This window comes from Garra rufa, chromosome 16 (assembly GCF_049309525.1).
Source record: "Garra rufa chromosome 16, GarRuf1.0, whole genome shotgun sequence".
NCBI classification, from domain to species: Eukaryota; Metazoa; Chordata; class Actinopteri; order Cypriniformes; family Cyprinidae; genus Garra; species Garra rufa.
This window is the reverse complement of record NC_133376.1, coordinates 6,643,575-6,662,673: the sequence shown is the minus strand read 5'-3', so window position 1 is coordinate 6,662,673 and position 19,099 is coordinate 6,643,575. Positions and strand designations below refer to the sequence as shown.

The following is a 19,099-nucleotide window of genomic DNA, read 5'->3' as shown; positions in this document are numbered from 1 at the left end:
TTGGCTATTGCTACAAATATACCCCAGCGACTTAAGACTGGTTTTGTGGTCCAGGGTCACATATTAAAAAATGTTCTGGCTCCTTCAAGCTTTATAATGGCAGTGAATGGGTGTTGCATCCATCCGTAATAAAAAGTGGCTTATATCAGAATCCTCTGACGTTTTTCTTTAGAAATCCTTGTTTTGTACTTGTAATCCATGGCCAGTGGTTTGTTTTGCTCTCTGTACTTAGCTTCCATTATGAAACTTGAAAAAATAGGACATTGTTTAAAAGAACTCTGATTGTATTTGTCTGAAAGAAGACAGTCATATACACTTCGGATGGCTTGAATTTTCATTTTTGGGTGAACTATCCCTTTAAATTTCACTGAAATGAAAGTGGAAAATACAGGTAAGAAACTAGGATTGAAGTTAAAAACATCTTAAATATAGGTTTCTTTTCTTACAAACATCTAGCTTTTCACTTCATGAGATGTTAACTGATGGACTGGAGTGGTGTGGATTACTTGTGAATTATTGTGATGTTTTTATCAGCTGTTTGGACTCTCATTCTGATGGCACCCATTCACTGCAGTGGATCCATCAGAGAACAAGTGATGTAATGCTAAATTTCACCAAACTTTTCTACATCTTGGACGTCTATTCCTTCAACTTAATTAGCAAATGTGTGTAGTAACTGGACGTCTGCAAAGCATGTAACGAAAAAATAAATAAATAACATTAGGGTTTTAAAATTGAAAGATTGTGTCAGGTAATGGAAAAAACGTGCTAAACGAAATCAACAGCTTTTAAAGATTCAGCAACTCCGTAAACATCACCGTGTTGCATAATCCTATTGGGACTTCAGACATAGAGGTGAATTACTGCAGTAAAACAGTTTTTTGTTTCAAAACTTTTCTGAGACCAGCTGAAAGGAGCAACCTTAGTATCCAACCATCATAAAACATCTATAAACATAAAACACCATTTCACTCGACTATACAGAGGAAGCCATTATTATATAGTGTTACTGTTTTTCCAAGATAGCCAATTTAGACAGGAGTTTCCTTCATTTACAAGACATAAAGAATGTTTACTGCCAAACCTTTATGGTTAACCTGCACTCCTATAACTTGGGCTTTCAACATAAATGAACTAAAGTGGCACGAACAACAGGCGCCACACTAAAAAAAAAAAAAAAAAAAAAACAGTATTTAATGCACAAAAGGGTTGTCCTGTCCCAAACGGATGACAACAGGACTTAATATGTGGCAGAAGGAGTTTCTCAGAGACATTTGGTAACAATTTCAGCTAGCAGAGGTAGGGGGTATATGCCCTGAACACCTCATTAACCTGATTGGCAACACATCAGCACCTGGGGACATTAGCTGATAAACAACCATCAGGACACATTCAGAGGGAGAACCCTGCTAAAAATACACTGCTAAATACTTTCCTCCCTTTAATCACCTCAAACGGTGCGTTTCTTTTCCCTACAGCCAAAGATGTCGTATGAACACAAAACCGCTAACACCTGAACAGCAAGTCTGGAAAACTTGTGTTATGAACGCTTGACTTAACTCACACGAACATTTCAAATAAACCCGGCAACAGAAATGACACTGTTAGAGTTCAACTTGAAATGTCATTACACTCATGTTTCTGGTCTTATTGCACGTGACGGATGAATTTGTCTGAAATAAATTGTCTTACTCAAAAGTACAAAGTTCTTGCTTTTAACTCAAAATTCATTCAAAAGTTTGGGGTAAATAAGATTTGTTCGTTGAAAGTATTAATAATAAAACACAAATGTAGCTAAATATCATTACATATTATAATAACCATTTTCTATTAGAATATTTTAAAATGTAATTTAATCCTGGATGCAAAGCTGAATTTTCAGCATCATTACTCCAGTCTTCAGTGTCACATGATCCTTTAGAAATCATCTAATATGAACATATAAACATTTCTCATCAATGTTGAAAACTAGAAACAGAGATTTTTTTGTGATTAATAAGAATTTCAAAAAAGAGAGGGAAAATATAAATACAGTCAAGCCCGAAATTATTCATACCCCTGGCAAATTCTGACTAAAAAAAAATTTTTTTCAACCAGCAAGTTTTTTTTGACCGGAAATGAGGCTTCTCCCAAAAGATAATAAGACAATGTACAAGAGGCATCATTGTGGAAAAAAATATTTCTGAGCTTTTATTTACATTTGAACAAAAAGTGGCATGTCCAAAATTATTCATACCCTTTGCAAACTGTCACAGTCTATGGGAAAATCCAAAGTTCTATACCATTCCAAATAGTCCAAGCTGTTCTAAAGCATCATAATTACCCTGATTCATTGGGAGCAGCTGTTTTAATCAAAGTGCAAAAGTATTATTAAAAAATACAAGAGGTTCTGCACTGTGAAAAATCTCAGAGGAAGCCAAAAGTGACACCTGTGCTGGCCAGGAGGACAGTGAGAGAGGTAAAAAAAAGAATCCAAGGATCACCACCAAGGCCGTCCTGATGAATCTGGGCTCTGCTGGTGGAAACATCTCAAGACAGACAGTCCAACGGACACTGCACACTGCTGGGTTCCACGGACACAGATCAAGGAGGACAACACTTCTCCAGATAAGGCACACAAAAGCCCGCTTGGCCTTTGCAAATGCTCATCTGGACAAAGAAGAAGACTTCTGGTCTTCTGTTTTATAGTGAGATGAAACCAATTTAATTGTTTGTCCACAATGATGTAGCCTTCATTTGGTGAAAAAAAGAAGCCTTCAATCCTAAGAACACCATCGCCACTGTCAAACATGGTGGTGGGAACCTAATGTTTTGGGGGTGTTTTTCAGCCGGTGGACCAGGGAACCTAATCACAGTAAACGGCACCATGAAAAAGGAGCAATACATCAAAATTCAGAACAACAACATCAGGCAGTCTGCAGTGAAACTTGGCCTTGGGCACTGGTGGACATTTCAGCACGACAATGACCTAAAAAACACAGCAAAAGTGGTGAAGAAATGGCTAGCGGACAAAAACATTAACGTTTTGCAGTGGCCCAGCCAGAGTCCTGACTTAAATCCAATTGAGAATCTGTGGAGGGAGCTAAAGATCAGGGTGATGGCAAGAAGACCCTCCAACCTGAAAGAGCTGGAGCTCATCGCTAAAGATGAATGGGCAAAAATGCCAGTGGAGACATGCAAAAAGCTGGTCAGCAATTATAGGACGTGTTTGATTGCTGTAATAGCCAATAAAGACTTTTCTATTGAATACTGAGGAGGGTATGAATAATTTTGGACATGCCACTTTTTGTTCAAATGTAAATGAAAGATGAGTAATCTTTTTTTTTTCACAATGATGCCTCTTGTACATCGTCTTATTATCTTTTGGGAGAAGCCTGTGTCATTTCCGGTCAAAAATAAATAAATAAATAAATAAATAGCTGGTTGAAAAACAGTAACTTTAAGTCAGAATTTGCCAGGGGTATGAATAATTTCGGGCTTGACTGTGTATACAGTATATATATTGCCTGGGTTCAAGCGCTTTAAGGAATTTAAGCACATATGAAAAAAGATATCACATATTTACCAAGCCTGTAACGACCTAAATCTATGATTGAAAAAAACTATATTTTTGGCAAATCCAGTGCATTTACCATAGAAGTTTGATGTTTTTTAACGTTTATGACTGTTTTATTGCCAGCTGTGGTCTGATTTCCCTAAAATGTTGCATGCTTGTTTAGAATCACCTTTCGCATGTGATAACCAGGTTTTGTGAAGATTTGAGTTTTCGTTTAGGCTTTTTTAGGTATATTTGGATAGGCCCCTTTTCTAAACAATCCCGTTATAGCTTCCCAAAGGGTACATTTTAATATTTTGTGATAACTATTGACCTAAACAGTCTACAGAATTGTACTGCAGTGTTTTTTTGTTTTTGTTTTCCAGATCGAGCAAAAAACCTAGAACTGGTAAGCAAAAGTAGGGGGGTTTTTTTTCAATCATTTACCAAACCATTTGATTGACAGCAGTGGTTCTAGAGGCAAAGTTATTGGAAATGAGGAGGGCTATCATATGATATGAATATCACGTGTATGTGTGCAAAAGAAAAATAAAGTGCAATATACAATTGCATACGCCCCTTGAAAAATGCAATATCGCCCCCAATGGCCAATTGCTTTTAAATTTCTCAAACAGGCCTGCTGAGTTTCGTTCCGATCTGCCTCCGTTTGAAAGGAACCGGCGTAATAGTCAAGGAAGTTTGCTGCCGTAACATGGCTGAAGCAGGCGCACTAATATCACGCAGCACATCGTGACCAACTGCATTCACAGGGAGCGTTCCACATTGGAAGTTACCTTGCTGGGAACTAATTTCAGGCACTGCGTGATATTACTGCGCCTGCTTCGGCCATATTACGGCAGCAAACTTCGACTATTACACCGGAATGGGAGCGTAATTCCTAATCTTATCGGCCTAGAAAATCGCATCTTTACATTTTCCGCCGGTTTAGGACACGATATAACTGCAGAAAAGTCAAGTTTTAAATAGGACAAATACCGAAACTCATTGGTTATTTTTGAATGCGATGCTATTGGTCTCATAGGATTCAATTATCTATGTTAAGCTATGCTAAAAATAATATCGCCAGAACGGGAGAACGGCTGAATGGATTTCAAAACGGTAAAACTCAACTTATTAACTCGGGGGGAGTTGGAGATTTAGGCTATTTCCAAAAAAAGTGGAGTGTTCCTTTAACTTTGTCTAATAGGTGCTCAAAGTTCATCGGCCTATGGCGGCCATGTTTTTTGAGATACGCAAATGTCCTTATAAACACTTGTGGCACTTTGGACCAAGAGCGTGTGTACCAATTTTAACATCAACAGAACAAACAGATGTGTAGTTATGGCTGTTTTTGTGTTTTTTTCCTCTTATAGTGCCACCAAGTGGCCAAGCTCCATGACTTTTTTCCCGTGACCACAGATTCATCTCTTACATACATGTTCTGAGTTTGGAAAAGATATCTCATTCCGTTCAAAAGTTATAGCCGTTTTAGTAAAAACTGCTAAAACTAAAATCTTCGAATCCATTACAGTGTATAAAACAATCATCGCAAAATAGCAGCAGCTGCGTTTGTATGAAAAGAGAGAGTGAGTCCAGGACAATTAAATAATTGTACTCATTGTATTGAGTTTTAATGGTTTTATTAGCAAAGCTTCCAGAAAGAAAGAAAAAATGTTCCTAGCAAGCAAACAGTGTTGATTACAGGCACTATATTGCCAAAAGTATTGGTACACCCTGTTCTAATGAACAGGTTTGACTACTTTAGTAATTTCCATGAGTACAAATCTTAATATTTAAGCATATAATGAGATTCTAGGGAATTGTGTGCTTCTAATTTTATAGCAACAGTTTGGACAGGACCCTTTTCTATTCTAATCCAGTCAGTGTGGAAGAACTTGACTGGTCTGCAAAAAGCAAAGTCCTAATCTCAGCTGAACACCTCTGGTGTGACTTTAAATGCAAACCTTGAGCCAAAAACTCACCGAACACCAATGACATATGGGTACAGTCATTTTAGACAAATCCAAAACTGTTGCAACAGAGATGGGAATACATTTTTTACTACTTTGTTTCCATATTTGTTGTCACAGTTTTGGAAGTGTCTTTTTCTGTTCTAAAGAAGGGGGTGTCCCAGTACGTTTGTCCATGTAGTACATGTACAGTCGTGGCCAAAAGTTTTGAGAATGACACAAATATTACTTTTCACAAAGTTTGCTGCTAAACTGCTTTTAGATCTTTGTTTCAGTTTCTGTGATGTACTGAAATATAATTACAAGCACTTCATGCGTTTCAAAGGCTTTTATCGACAATTACATGACATTTATGCAAAGAGTCAGTATTTGCAGTGTTGGCCCTTCTTTTTCAGGACCTCTGCAATTCGACTGGGCATGCTCTCAATCAACTTCTGGGCCAAATCCTGACTGATAGCAACCCATTCTTTCATAATCACTTCTTGGAGTTTGTCAGAATTAGTGGGTTTTTGTTTGTCCACCCGCCTCTTGAGGATTGACCACAAGTTCTCAATGGGATTAAGGTCTGGGGAGTTTCCAGGCCATGGACCCAAAATTTCAACGTTTTGGTCCCTGAGCCACTTAGTTATCACTTTTGCCTTATGGCACGGTGCTCCATCGTGCTGGAAAATGCATTGTTCTTCACCAAACTGTTGTTGGATTGTTGGAAGAAGTTGCTGTTGGAGTGTGTTTTGGTACCATTCTTTATTCATGGCTGTGTTTTTGGGCAAAATTGTGAGTGAGCCCACTCCCTTGGATGAGAAGCAACCCCACACACGAATGGTCTCAGGATGCTTTACTGTTGGCATGACACAGGACTGATGGTAGCGCTCACCCTTTTCTTCTCCGGACAAGCCTCTTTCCAGATGCCCCAAACAATCGGAAAGAGGCTTCATCGGAGAATATGACTTTGCCCCAGTCCTCAGCAGTCCATTCGCCATACTTTTTGCAGAAGATCAATCTGTCCCTGATGTTTTTTTTGGAGAGAAGTGGCTTCTTTACTGCCCTTCTTGACACCAGGCCATCTTCCAAAAGTCTTGGCCTCACTGTGCGTGCAGATGCGCTCACACCTGCCTGCTGCCATTCCTGAGCAAGCTCTGCACTTGTGGCACTCCGATCCCGCAGCTGAATCCTCTTTAGGAGACGGTGCTTGCTGGACTTTCTTGGACGCCCTGAAGCCTTCTTAACAATGCAGTAGAAAGTTTTTTCGGGATTAAGTTAATTTTCATGGCAAAGAAGGACTATGCAATTCATCTGATCACTCTTCGTAACATTCTGGATTGAAATTGCTATTATAAAAACTTAAGCAGCAACTTTTCCAATTTCCAATATTTATGTAATTCTCAAAACTTTTGGCCAAGACTGTACAAGTCATTGGTGTTTGGTAAAAGGTTTTTGGCTAAAGGTCTGCATTTAAAGTCACACCAGAGGTGCTCAACTGGGATTAGGACTTTGCTATCTGCAGACCGTCAAGTTCTTCCACACTGACTGAAACAATCATTTCTTTTTGAACCCTGCCTTATACACAGGGTTGTCATGTTAGAATAGAAAAGGGTCCTGTCCAAACTGTTGCTATAAAATTAGAAGCACACAATTCCCTAGAATATCATTATATGCTTAAACTTAAGATTTGTACTCATGGAAATGACTACAGTAGTCAAACCTGTTCATTAGAAGGGGGTGTACCAATACTTTTGGCTATATAGTGTAGCTTGGAATGTGATGCCTGACAAATGAATCGAGTATTCCACAGAGCCGTGTAATTATTGATATTCACTTTACACTGGTTTGCTTCCAATCGGGGAGAAGGTCCTCGCTGCAGAGCCATATGGGAGGAGCTGGAGCTGGAGGTAAGGGGTTGAGATAGACACCTAACCCTACCCCTTACCCTATCCCTAACCTTAACTCCACCCATTTGTTCACTCAGAGGTGGAGCTGGAAATCAAGAGAGGTGGAGCTGGAGGCCATTTGGCTCTGCAGTGAGCAGTACTTGCAATTGGGTGAGAAACCTAAGATTGGTTCACGAAAGTAGTTTTTTGCAAAAAATGCAAAATACCCAAAAATTTCACCAGGGTGATGGACAAATCCTCAAGAACTTTGTGCACCTATTAGACAAGGGTGTATACTCTTGTATATTGTGCATTTTTCATTCCTCCTCATTCTGAATAACTTTGCCTCTAGAACCACTGCTGTCAATCAAACCGTTTGGTTAAACGATTGAAACAACAACGTAGAAAACTTACTTTTGCAACTAGTCCTAGGTTTTTCGGGGCAGTCATGGCTTAATAGTTATTCAGACTTGTAACCCAAAGGTTGCAGGTTCGAGTCTCTGGTTTGGCAGGGATAGTAGGTGGGGGGAGTGAATGGTCATCGTTCTTTTCTACCTTCAATACCATGACTGAGGTGAGTCCCTTGAGTAAGGCACTGAACCCCCAACTGCTCCCTCTGCACCGCAGCAATATGGTCGCCCACTGCTCTGGGTGTGTGTGTGTTCACTACTGTGTGTGCGCACTGTTATGGGTTAAATGCAGAGCACACATTCCAAGTATGGATACCATACTTCACATCCTTTCCATTCCCTTTAATCTGATCCTGTGATGAATGGTGAAAGAGATATGAGCAATTTGGTACATTTTAGTGCTGTAGCACCCCCCTCAGGCCAATTTAGACAGTGTGAGTACTACCATCCCTCCAATTTTCAAGTCTCTGCAATTTAGTTTGGTATAGATTGCTGATCCTTGGCCACTCTAACAATTACAATAGGGTTTTAAACGCTATGTACTTGAACCCCTAAAAAAGAAAATTGCCTGAAACACTAAATATATTCAGTCACTTCTGATAAATTGAATCCATCCTTTTAAATTGAAGTATCAAAATCTGACTGACGCCAAACTTGTGCATAATAGATGTTACATTACAGAATAAAAGCAAATAAATAAAAAAATCTTTAAAAAACAAAAATGCTGGTAAACTAGAGTTCAGCTTTTTAAAACATGCCAAAAAAAAAGAGCGAGCGACCAAGGGTTTTAATCTTTAGGATTTTATTAAAATACCTTGTGGAATTTACCATCAGAGGTTACCATCACAAACATGATTGTTTTCTAATAAAAAAGTAAACAAAAACAAAAGTAAAGCTTAAGAGCCTAGTTACAGGATTTTTTTTTTTTCTTTTTTTGTGGTTTTTACTTTTTTGCAGTCTGGTGATGGGGAGAAAAAAAAAAATTCACAACAAAAAGAAGGTAAGAGAAAGGAATAAAAAGTTCACATGTTGTAAAAATACATTTCCCAACTTCAACGTTACACGCAGTTCTATTAAAACATTCATTCTTCTGTTGTTAGGTGTCAGTGCGACAAATAAGCAAAAAGAAAGGAGAAGAGAGTGATAGAAAGGGAAAAAAATATCACAGGACACTCACTGCTGAAAGATGGACTGTGTAAGAGAGCTCTGGAGATCTACAAGATGATCTTCACTGGGATGGAGGAAGAGTGTAACTGGCGCCTGTAGGATATGTGTGTATTAAAACCCTGAGAGAGAAACTGACTGCTGAAACCGAGTCCATATCTGTCCTCTCCAGACTAGATCTAACCACATCGGCGGCTCCTGAAAGGTTCTTTCATAGTGCCCGAGCATTTCACACCTCAAAGTGAAAGCTAAGAAACATGCATCAAGAGCAACATATGGCTAAAGAAAACAGCCTCCTCTCTCTTGCATGTGTGTTTGCGGAGGAAAAAGGGGTTTTGTCGAGAGAAAAAAAAAAAAGATTGACCGCAATCTACGACGTTAAGGCAGCGAGGGGACCAAGGGCCTTTCGACGGGATGCTGAGGGTGAAAGAATCGAACGAGACTCATCTTGAAATGTTTCAATACAACATGTTGAACACTGAATGACAAACTAGATCAAAACGTCTCACTTCTTGGTTTGAACACATAGTGCACATCTCATATCGAAGCTGGATGATGCTGACGGCAAAGAAACACCACGATAATGCTAGAGGAAACTCGAAAGTAGTACAGAGCAGCTATAAAGTCTTGACGAGAATAAAGGGCATCACTTCAGTCTAGGAAAAGCTGCACGTCACTCAAAATTCAACATCAAAACGTGGCCAATGGGGAAGCGAGGGGGAGGGGCCTGATAAGGTACGACCATCTCATTATCATGCATGAATCCGTGAGGACTAACCCTCCGTTCATTAGCATCTCGACGAAGACGTGAAACTGTGCTCCTTTATACAGAAAATACAAAAATCACAGATCAAGAACGTCCTAAAGCTAAAGCCTGAGATTCAAACTACATCTAACGAAACAATATAATAGACATCCTATGATCGGAGAAAAAAAAAAGAAAAGAAAAAAAAAAAAAACAGCTTTATTTTGTCACTTGCGAATAACTGATGTATTGGATAAGCAGTCACACACGTTCACATACATGCAGACGCATACACACCCCCTCAGAAAAGGAACCTAGGATCTAAAAAAGCTGTACAAAGCGAGAAAGATTTGAGCATACATTCAATATCTGTTACTGAGGTACTAGAAAGGCCTTTCTCTTCAGACCGAACGCTATCCCGAGACCTTCTTTGGAAAGCAACCAGCGTTCCAGTGACCTAGCTTTTACATTCTTTCCACCTTATCTTCTGTGCTCTAAAACGCTGAGAAAACCAAGGCTGATATCATAGAAGATGCGCACGGAAATGTCAAGCTCAGGGAGCGACCTGCTTTAACTCGGAGCTGCCACATCGCCCCATCCTGAGCATCTGGAAGCGTCTCGGCGATGAGCAACAGGTCTGATTTTCTGCCGAACCTTTACGGGAGGCTCTCAGACGTGAACCTGAGGGGGACAGCGAGTTGTCGCCACCTGCTGGCCTTTCAACGCTACTGCAGCCTCCAGAGCAACCGGGACTTCTTCACAAAAAGGTGGATGAAGCTCCTCAGGCCTGTTTGAAAATGTGTTTGAGTGTGTGTTAAGAGTTTAAGTGCCTTGTGGGAAGGAGGAAGGGCAGGGCGGGGCGGGCGGATGCGCTACACAGTGATTTCATGAAGGGTGGACAAGCGAAGAGAAGGCCTAATCGGAAAAAAGGAGGCACGAGGAGGAAATACAGCAAGAGATAATCCAGGACAGAGAGGAGATACGGAAAACAAGGCTACGAATGGCTACGAATAAAAAAAGGTGCCAATGTTATCAGCTTAGCTATGGTGGATCTCAGTATGAGTCAGTGTATGCACACATTGTAAAAAGAGCATCTTTTGTCTTGTTTTGAGGGTGTCGCAAATCTTAAAGATATGTCGATGTTGTGAGAATATGGCTTTGTTTGAAACTCATTCCAAGACGATGGAATCTCACATATGCGTTTTCAATGACAGACCTCAGGCGTTACGGACGCTGTAAATCTCGTGACCTAAAGCGGAGCACATGATCAAACCCCCTCAACAGCTCTGGGGGTGAAGCTCTCTTGTTTTCTGCAGAAAGAGAGAGAGGATGGACAATTCTAGAAGATGCCTTCCACATGAAGAGAGAGTGAGAGGAACGCGAAACATCTGAGCTCTTCCCATGGACTGTTACACTCTTAGCCACGGGCCACAACCATTAGCCTTGATCTCCGTTATTGAACACCAGCTGGGAAATAATCGCTGATGGATTTAATCAAAGACGTTAGCCAGCTGTTACTTTGTTTTGATGATCAAACGTTGCTAAGATGGGACAGGTTGAGAAGGTTTTACAAATGTATGCTAGGGGACGAAGGAAAGAAAACAAGGTCCATGCGTTTATTTCCACGCTGTTAAAACAGATACGAAAAGAACAGAAATGTAAGAAACACTACTCGGGGAAAACAAACTCCAACTAGTCCAAAGCAAAGGAACTGGGATTTCGTAGCTTAGAAATAGTGTGTGTATCAACCCAATTATTGAATCCTTGAGAGAAGTTATTGCTTTCTGCCAAAGTGAACAACAGAGGAGACAGCGAGTGGAAATGAGGGGTACGTTCGGGGGGTACAGGGTTTCACTCCTGGGTTTGTACACGTGTTCTGTTGGACTGGGGTGACCCGAGGTCACGTCGAAAGCTGGGGTGTCAGTCCCCCCGGGTGAGGTGAAAGGGCATCGATCAGGGCAAAGATGGAATGTGCTGGGATGCTATTGGTCGGAAGGGATGTCTCTGTCCGCCTCGGCCTTGGATGGTTGCCCTGGCGAAGGGGTATGAGGCGGGTGTGAGACCGGGGCGATGCCGTGGGCCAGGGGCAGAGATCCAGCCACTATGCCCTCCACTCCTGCCCCGGCTCCAGGCAGCCCGCCCGCTGCTACACCAATCAGCCCGGCAGGGAACCTACGACAGAGAGAGTCATGTTTTTACTTTCTCAAACACGCTGAGCTACGGCAGTCGGGATGGAGTTGTAGTTACCTATAGGCTGCGGCTCCGTTGAGTTCAGAGTGCACTGTGGTGGCCTCCATAGACGGCCACTGAGAGGCTGCCATCAAATATTCCTTATTCACGCAGTTCTTCAGACTGTCTGGGATACGACCTGCACGTGTAAACTTTATTACTTGACATGCTTTGCATTATGGAATGAACAATATGCAAAGAGCAGCCACAGGCTGATAATGAACATCTAGGTTTTTCGGACCTGTGATGGCTCTGCGCACCTCCCGTGCCGCCTCCTCTCTGGCCTCAATAGATGCCTGTTCACTGTACCAGGATGTGTGTGGGGTACAGATAAGATTTGGAGCATCCTTCAACGGGCCCTGGGAGAAACTGTTGAAGAAGATGGGGCAGTGTTAATGTAGTTGACAAATTTCAAAAGAAATAAAACTAGCTTTAAATGACAAAAACTATGACGAAAATCATTTAGCATTTTAGTTAAATAAAAACGAGACGAAAATGTTAGAGAGAGGAGATTTGGAAAGAGATTCATTCAATACGAATCTGCTGCGTGGTTAGGTTAGATGTGTACATTTGAACTGTAACAGTCTATTGATCTATTCTGCGGGACATAAGCTGGCATACATTTCGTTTAGACCATTTAGTCTCATAAAATGTTCAAAAATGTCGATATCTGGGAGTAAAAGAACGGACATAAGGATTAATTTGATGAGGCAAAGGAGAACTCAATACGGTCCAGTTTTCAGATCGCAGACACTCAAAAATAGATAAATCACTCACTGCTCGACTAAATCACTTTAGTAGCCCTAATAAAGATTAAACTAATTGTATTTATATTAGGGCTGTCAAATGATTAATTTTTAATCAGATTAATCAGACTTTTCAGTGGATTAATCATGACTAATCACTATTTGCAACTACACCTGAATCCTAACCATTTTTTTTTCTGAAATGCATACCAAAAAATAAACAACAGGACACAGATACATAATTTTCCTATTTTCATATTATGTCAGGGCCGGCATCGGGCCTGTTTTAGGCTACTCCTTATTTTTTATATTTTAGACATCCATCAATTATGTCGCGCTGGTGGAAACAACAAGACTTTCGCTTTTACTTTCGGACCGAGTCGGATGGCGCAACTGGAAGAGATCCGCGTTCAATCGCACGCAGTAGGCTAAAACTTGCCACAAAATACCGGCAAAAATAAATAATAAATGTTTCGGGGAAGGAGTAAGGACATATCTGAATTATTTATTAATAAAGTGTATATTAGTCAATGTGGCAAAGATCCTGCAATCTCATTTTTGGACGCGCCTTGAGAGAGAAGTTTATCGTTAAGGATTACATAATAAACAAGTTTTTGTTTTCGATTTGTTTTATTTCGTTAAGTAATAATTTAAAGCTTTCTATAGATATGTTTATCATGTCTGTGAGGCATGCATTTAGCTTTATTTTTGTTCAGGACGGCTGTTCAAGAACGAGGCGACAGAAAGCGCATCATTTGTTTTCTTTATTTTATAAAAACACTGCAACGTTTTTTGATGTATTACTCTTTCCTTTGTGAGCAAAAATGACGGATAATTTTAATTATCTTCCACTCTCCACTCTGTCACGGTGTCAGAATGAACCCAGCATAACTATGCAGATGTAATTCCCAAAGCATAAGAAAAACAAAAGTTTCATACGAATTCTGAATGGCTTATGACATGGAAAGTGCAAAGCGCGCTCCCTTTATTATCACTAAAAGCGTCACAAATCTTAGTTCATAGAGATCTCACAACGTTCCGTTATAATCAATAAAGCTTTCTAAACTACACAATGAATCTTTTATTTACATCGCGTCTACACTTAGTCATGAGATGAACAACGCTGGATTGTTTGCCAGATCTTCAAGTGGTTTGCTTTCGTTTGAGGGTATAGCACCGTCTACCCCAGTAGAACCGGGTCTAAGCTTGGCTAACCACTCCAGGTGCAGAGGGACTGTCGCCCAGGCTTGTACTTGTTAACTGTACCATCATCATCATTCTTTTTATATTTGAATACGTCCGTAGGCTCACCTTGCTCCATCTTGCCTCTAGCTCACCAACCACTTTCCTGACAAATAATTCGTCACACTGCGCATGCGTGAAATGCGTTAAAAAAAATTTACGTAATTAACAACAACAAAATAATTAATGCCGTTAACGCGTTATTTTTGACAGCCCTAATTTATATAAATGTCTGCTTGAAAGAATGAAGAATGTGGTAAACAATTTGTTATAAAGAATGCATAATTAGCCTTTATATTCATTGATGTTTTGTTGAAAAGATGACCATGTTCTCGTTTCTTTATGAGAAGTGGTTTTATTTCATTTTAAATGAAGTCAGAAAAATAGGGGTTTAAAATTGTACCTTTTGGGGTACAACAGCTTGTCGTTGAAAAAGCACCCTTAAAAGGACATCTTTGTACTTTTTTTTTTTTTTTTACCCCTAATAGGTACAAATTAGTACATACAGGGTACGCATTACTACTCTAAGGTACTAATATGTACCCTATAAGGGTAAAATTGTACAAAGATATCCTTTTAAGGGTACTGCTCTAGCGACAAGCTGTTGTACCTCAAAAGATAAAATTTTACACCCCTATTTTTCTGTCTCTATCATAAAACCTTAATATCAAACCTATGAGTTAAATTTTAGAGTTTTAAATGCATTACACTAAATAAACCCATTCGATTTTAACCGAATTAAATTTGCTGTAGATTTAGTTGACTAAAACTAGACTAAAAATAAAACAAATCAGATGACTAAAATATGATTAAATCAAAATGGTATTTTAGTCAAAAGGCTATGACTAAGACTAAATCATAATTTGCTATTAAAAGTAACACTGAGGGTTAGTGTCATAACAGCAGGTCCGGGAATGAACAAAAATGCTGCATAAATTCAAGACAAAGAGGCAAAAAAAATGCCTCTGCTCTATTACACAATGTTCATCTGTGAAGTCAGAATTTGACGTGCTGAAAACGCAGACACAAAACAAAAACGTTTGTGTGTTGTTTTCTGTATCAACATTAATTACTATTACAATATAAAGAGCAATAATTTTCAATGATGATTTGTCATAATATAGCAGCCCGATAAGCTCCTGTATTTTTACATGTATATTTTAGATAGATAAATCTACAATTTTAAAGAGTCTACTGTTATTGACAACAGTGTAAAGTAACTGGGCAAATTTAAATTGATCCTTTATCCAAAAATGAAAATTAGCCCATGATTTACTCACCTTCAATGCATCCTAGGTGTATATGACTTTCTTCTTTCAGTCGAATCCAACCAAAGATATATTAAAAATTGTCCTGGCTCTTCCAAGCTTTATAATGTCAGTAGATGGGTGTTTCTGTTCAACAGTCAAAAACTAGTCAAATAAAGCACATTTATCCTTTAATAAAAAGTTCTACACACAGCTACGGGGGATGAATAAAGGCCTCCTGTAGCAAATCGTTTTTGTAAAAAATATTTAAAATCTAGCTTGCACTAACTTTTATACCAGTTAGATTCGCTACAGGAGGCCTTTATTCACTCCCCAGAGCCTTGTGAGGCACTTTTTATGATGGATGGATGCACTTTATTGGACTTCTTTTGGACTGCTGAACAGAAACACCCACCCATTATAAACATTATGACATTATAAAGCTTGAAAGAGCCAAGACAATTTTTAATACAACTCCGATTGGATTCGTCTGAAAGAAGAAAAGTCATATACACCTAGGATGCCTTGAGGGCGAGTAAATAATGGGCTAATTTTCAGTTTTGGGTGAACTAACCCTTTAAGTATTTGACATAAAAGAGAACAAAGTATGGTGATTATAATAATTAGGTGATTATAAAAATTGCCCTCATGATTGTAAGAAATACCCCAGGAAATAAATTCCTGTCAGGCTGTCAGAATAATAATGAAAGCAAACCGCAAACTTGTGTCTCTCACCTGAAGGGCTCTGTCTCATGGACGTCCAGGGCTGCTCCCCGTATCCTGCCCTCTTTCAGAGCCTGGGCCAAAGCTTTCTCATCCACCAGACCACCACGCGCCGTGTTCACTAGGAAGGCGCCCTGACGCATCTACAAATAAAAGCATTGATTAATATTAAAAGGAAGCCAAGTTGAACCTCTTTTTGAGAGTTTACACACACAAATCTAGTGAAAGCACAGGTCTCTTTATACAGCAAACCATTTTGCACTCAAATACAGTGCATTTCCTATGCAGCAGCAACGGTAGCTAAGTAACAACAGTGTTTGCATCAGTTTTTCAAAAATGTAACTCCTTTATCTGTGGTAGAGAGAATGTTGTTCTATCTGTTGTATTGAAATAGTTAAGAAGAAGAATTTATCTTGGAAATAAATGTGTAATGCATATGGCATCAGCAGATTATTTTTTAAAATTAGGCCAGACTGTCGTCATACCAACTGCGAGCCCCTCTGGAATCCACACGAACCCTAATCCAGTCTTTCATTTTACGCAACGGGTGCGGTCCCCAAGTTAAGAAAACAGCTTTCACATGAAGCAAATGAATCAAACTCTGATGTCAAACAAACCCAGGTTCTGGGTCAGCAGTCTGAGAACCGAACGGCTTTAACAGAACAGCTTGCGTTTGTACCTGTTTGATGGTGAAGTCGTTGATGAGGTGGTGGTTGTGCTCATTTAGGCTGCAGTGTAGCGACACGCAGTCTGAATGAATGAGCAGGTCCTGTAGTGTCGCCATGCGCTGGAGCCCTAGCGATCGCTCCACCCCATCCGGCAGGTACGGGTCATAGAAAATCACTCCAAACCCAAAGGCCTTTGCCCTCAGGGCAACTGCTTGGCCAACACGTCCTATAAACAGCCATTGTAAGAAATTGTTTCAGTCTCAGTTTGGAAAAAAAGACTCCCTGATGATTAATCATTTTGAAACAAGACAAGCCAGGCAAGTAGGGTTTTAATAAATGAATAAATGTGACCCTGGACCACAAAACCAGTCTTAAGTCGCTGGGGTATATTTGTAACAATAGCCAAAAATACATTGCATGGGTCAAAATTATAGATTTTTCTTTTATGCCAAAAATCATTAGGAAATTAAGTAAAGATCATGTTCCATGAAGATTTTTTGTAAAATTCCAACTGTAAACATATCAAAATGTAATTTTTGATTAGTAATATGCATTGTTAAGTACTTAATTTGGAGAACTTTAAAGGTGATTTTCTCAGTATTTTGATTTATTTGCACCCTCAGATTCCAGATTTTCAAATAGATGTATCTCAGCTAGGGCTGGGCAATATATCGAACGATATTGTGAGGCGCGTTTAGTCAATGAAGCCGGTGCTTTGATTAGTAGTAAATCTCCATCACGTGCGTTCCGCTCAGGTTCCGCTGGAGCGGCAATTGATAAACAGAGATGTAAATCTCTGACAAGCTACGCCATATGCCCAGCCCTAATCTCAGCCAAATATTGCCCTTTCATATGATGTATACATCTCAGTTTTGTAAAATTTAACCTTATGACTGGTTTTGTGGTCCAGTGTCACAAATAGATGACACCATACTCCTTTAAGTTGATTGATTACATTAAAAGGACGGTTCACCCAAAAATGAAAATTCTGTCATTAAATACTCACCCTCATTTCGTTCCAAACCCATAAGACCTTAGTTTATCTTCAGAGCACAAATTAAGATATTTGTAATGAAATCCAAGAGCTTTCTGACTCTGCATAGGCAGCAGTGCAATGGACACATTCAAGGCCCAGAAAGGTAGTAAGGACATTGTTAAAATAGTCCATTTGACATCAGTGGTTTAACCGCAATGTTACGGAGCCAAAAGAATACTTATTGTGCAAAGAAAACAAAAATAATTACTTTATTCAAAAATTTCACATCTTCTGTGTCAGTCTTCGATGTCCTTACTGCCTTTCTGGCCTTTGCAGGGTCAGAAAGCTCTCGGATTTCATCAAAAATATCTTTATTTGTGTTCTGAGGATGAACAAAGGTCTTACAGGTGTGAAACGACATGAGGGGGACCAGTTTTTGGATTAACTATCCCTTTTAGAACTGCAAACATTTGTTGTATTACAAATTTTCTAAAATGTTACATTTTCATTTAAATATGAAAAAGACACATTATCTAATTAAATATGCACCAACTTGCATACATTTCTGGAAACGTGAATAAAAATATTAACGTGAATAAAAATTAACCATGATATAAAGAAAATAAAATGTTGAAAAAAAATTAAGCATGTTATATGGAAAAAAATAATATTTGTGAAATATTTAAATTTAAAAACAAAAAAACCAAGGTTTGGTTTAAGTGCTACTAAAGTGGAGCATTTCAGGAGGGAAAAAAAAAGATCTGTAATTAAAATCTACAGATGCAAGCAGACAAAGTGCAATGAAATCCATTTTTGATGTTTTATTTTTCCTGTAGTCTGAAAGTACACTATTACGAAAAGCCAAAAAGTAAATATCTTAAAACTGTGTCTTGTGTTTTTTTAAAAGTGAGATATTTAAGAGAAAAATTAAGATTTTTTTAATGAAATCCGAGAGCTTTTTGACCCTGCATAGACAGCAACGCAACTGACTCGTTCAAGGCCCAGAAAGGAAGAACATCATTAAAATAGTCCACGTAACATCAGTGGTTCAACCCTAATTTTATAAAGCTATGAGAAAAAAAAATAATGACTTCATTCAACAATTTGTTCTCTTCTGTGTCAGTCTTTGATGCACGTTCATGAGAGTACAAAGACACATGCGTCCACTGATGGCACATGGACTATTTTTCGATTTATTACCTTTTTGGGAATGGTTTTAATGGTTTCAGTTGCATTGATGTCTATGGAGGGTCAGTAAGGTCTCAATTTTATAAAAAAAAATATATCTTAATTTGTGTTCCAAAGACGAATGAAGGTCTTACGGGTTTGGAACGACATGAAGGCGAGTAATTAATGACAGAATTTTCATTTTTGGGTGAACTATCCCTTTAATTGAGCTGATTCATTCAAAAAGCTCTGAGTAAATTTTATCAAGACTCACCCAGTCCGATGATGCCAAGCGTTTCCCCTCGAATACGTGCTGCGCCTCCGGCCACCTCCCGGATCTGCTCCACACTGGAGGCACGAGTGCCCTCGCGCAGAGCCTGATGCATCCAGGTGACGCGGCGGTACAGAT

General features: G+C 39.3%; 1 protein-coding gene across 1 annotated transcript; it reads right to left on the bottom strand.

The window, feature by feature from the left end:
- Nucleotides 1–8,562: 8,562 nt before the first annotated feature.
- ctbp1l (C-terminal binding protein 1-like) lies at nt 8,563–19,093 on the bottom strand. The gene is made up of 6 exons (XM_073820098.1): nt 18,965–19,093; nt 16,559–16,773; nt 15,892–16,022; nt 12,163–12,290; nt 11,940–12,060; nt 8,563–11,864 (listed from the first exon to the last, which is right to left on the bottom strand). The coding sequence occupies exons 1-6, from the start codon at nt 19,074–19,076 to the stop codon at nt 11,675–11,677; spliced, it is 897 nt and encodes a 298-aa protein (XP_073676199.1). The 5' UTR covers nt 19,077–19,093; the 3' UTR covers nt 8,563–11,674.
- Between the last annotated feature and the right edge of the window lie 6 nt (nt 19,094–19,099).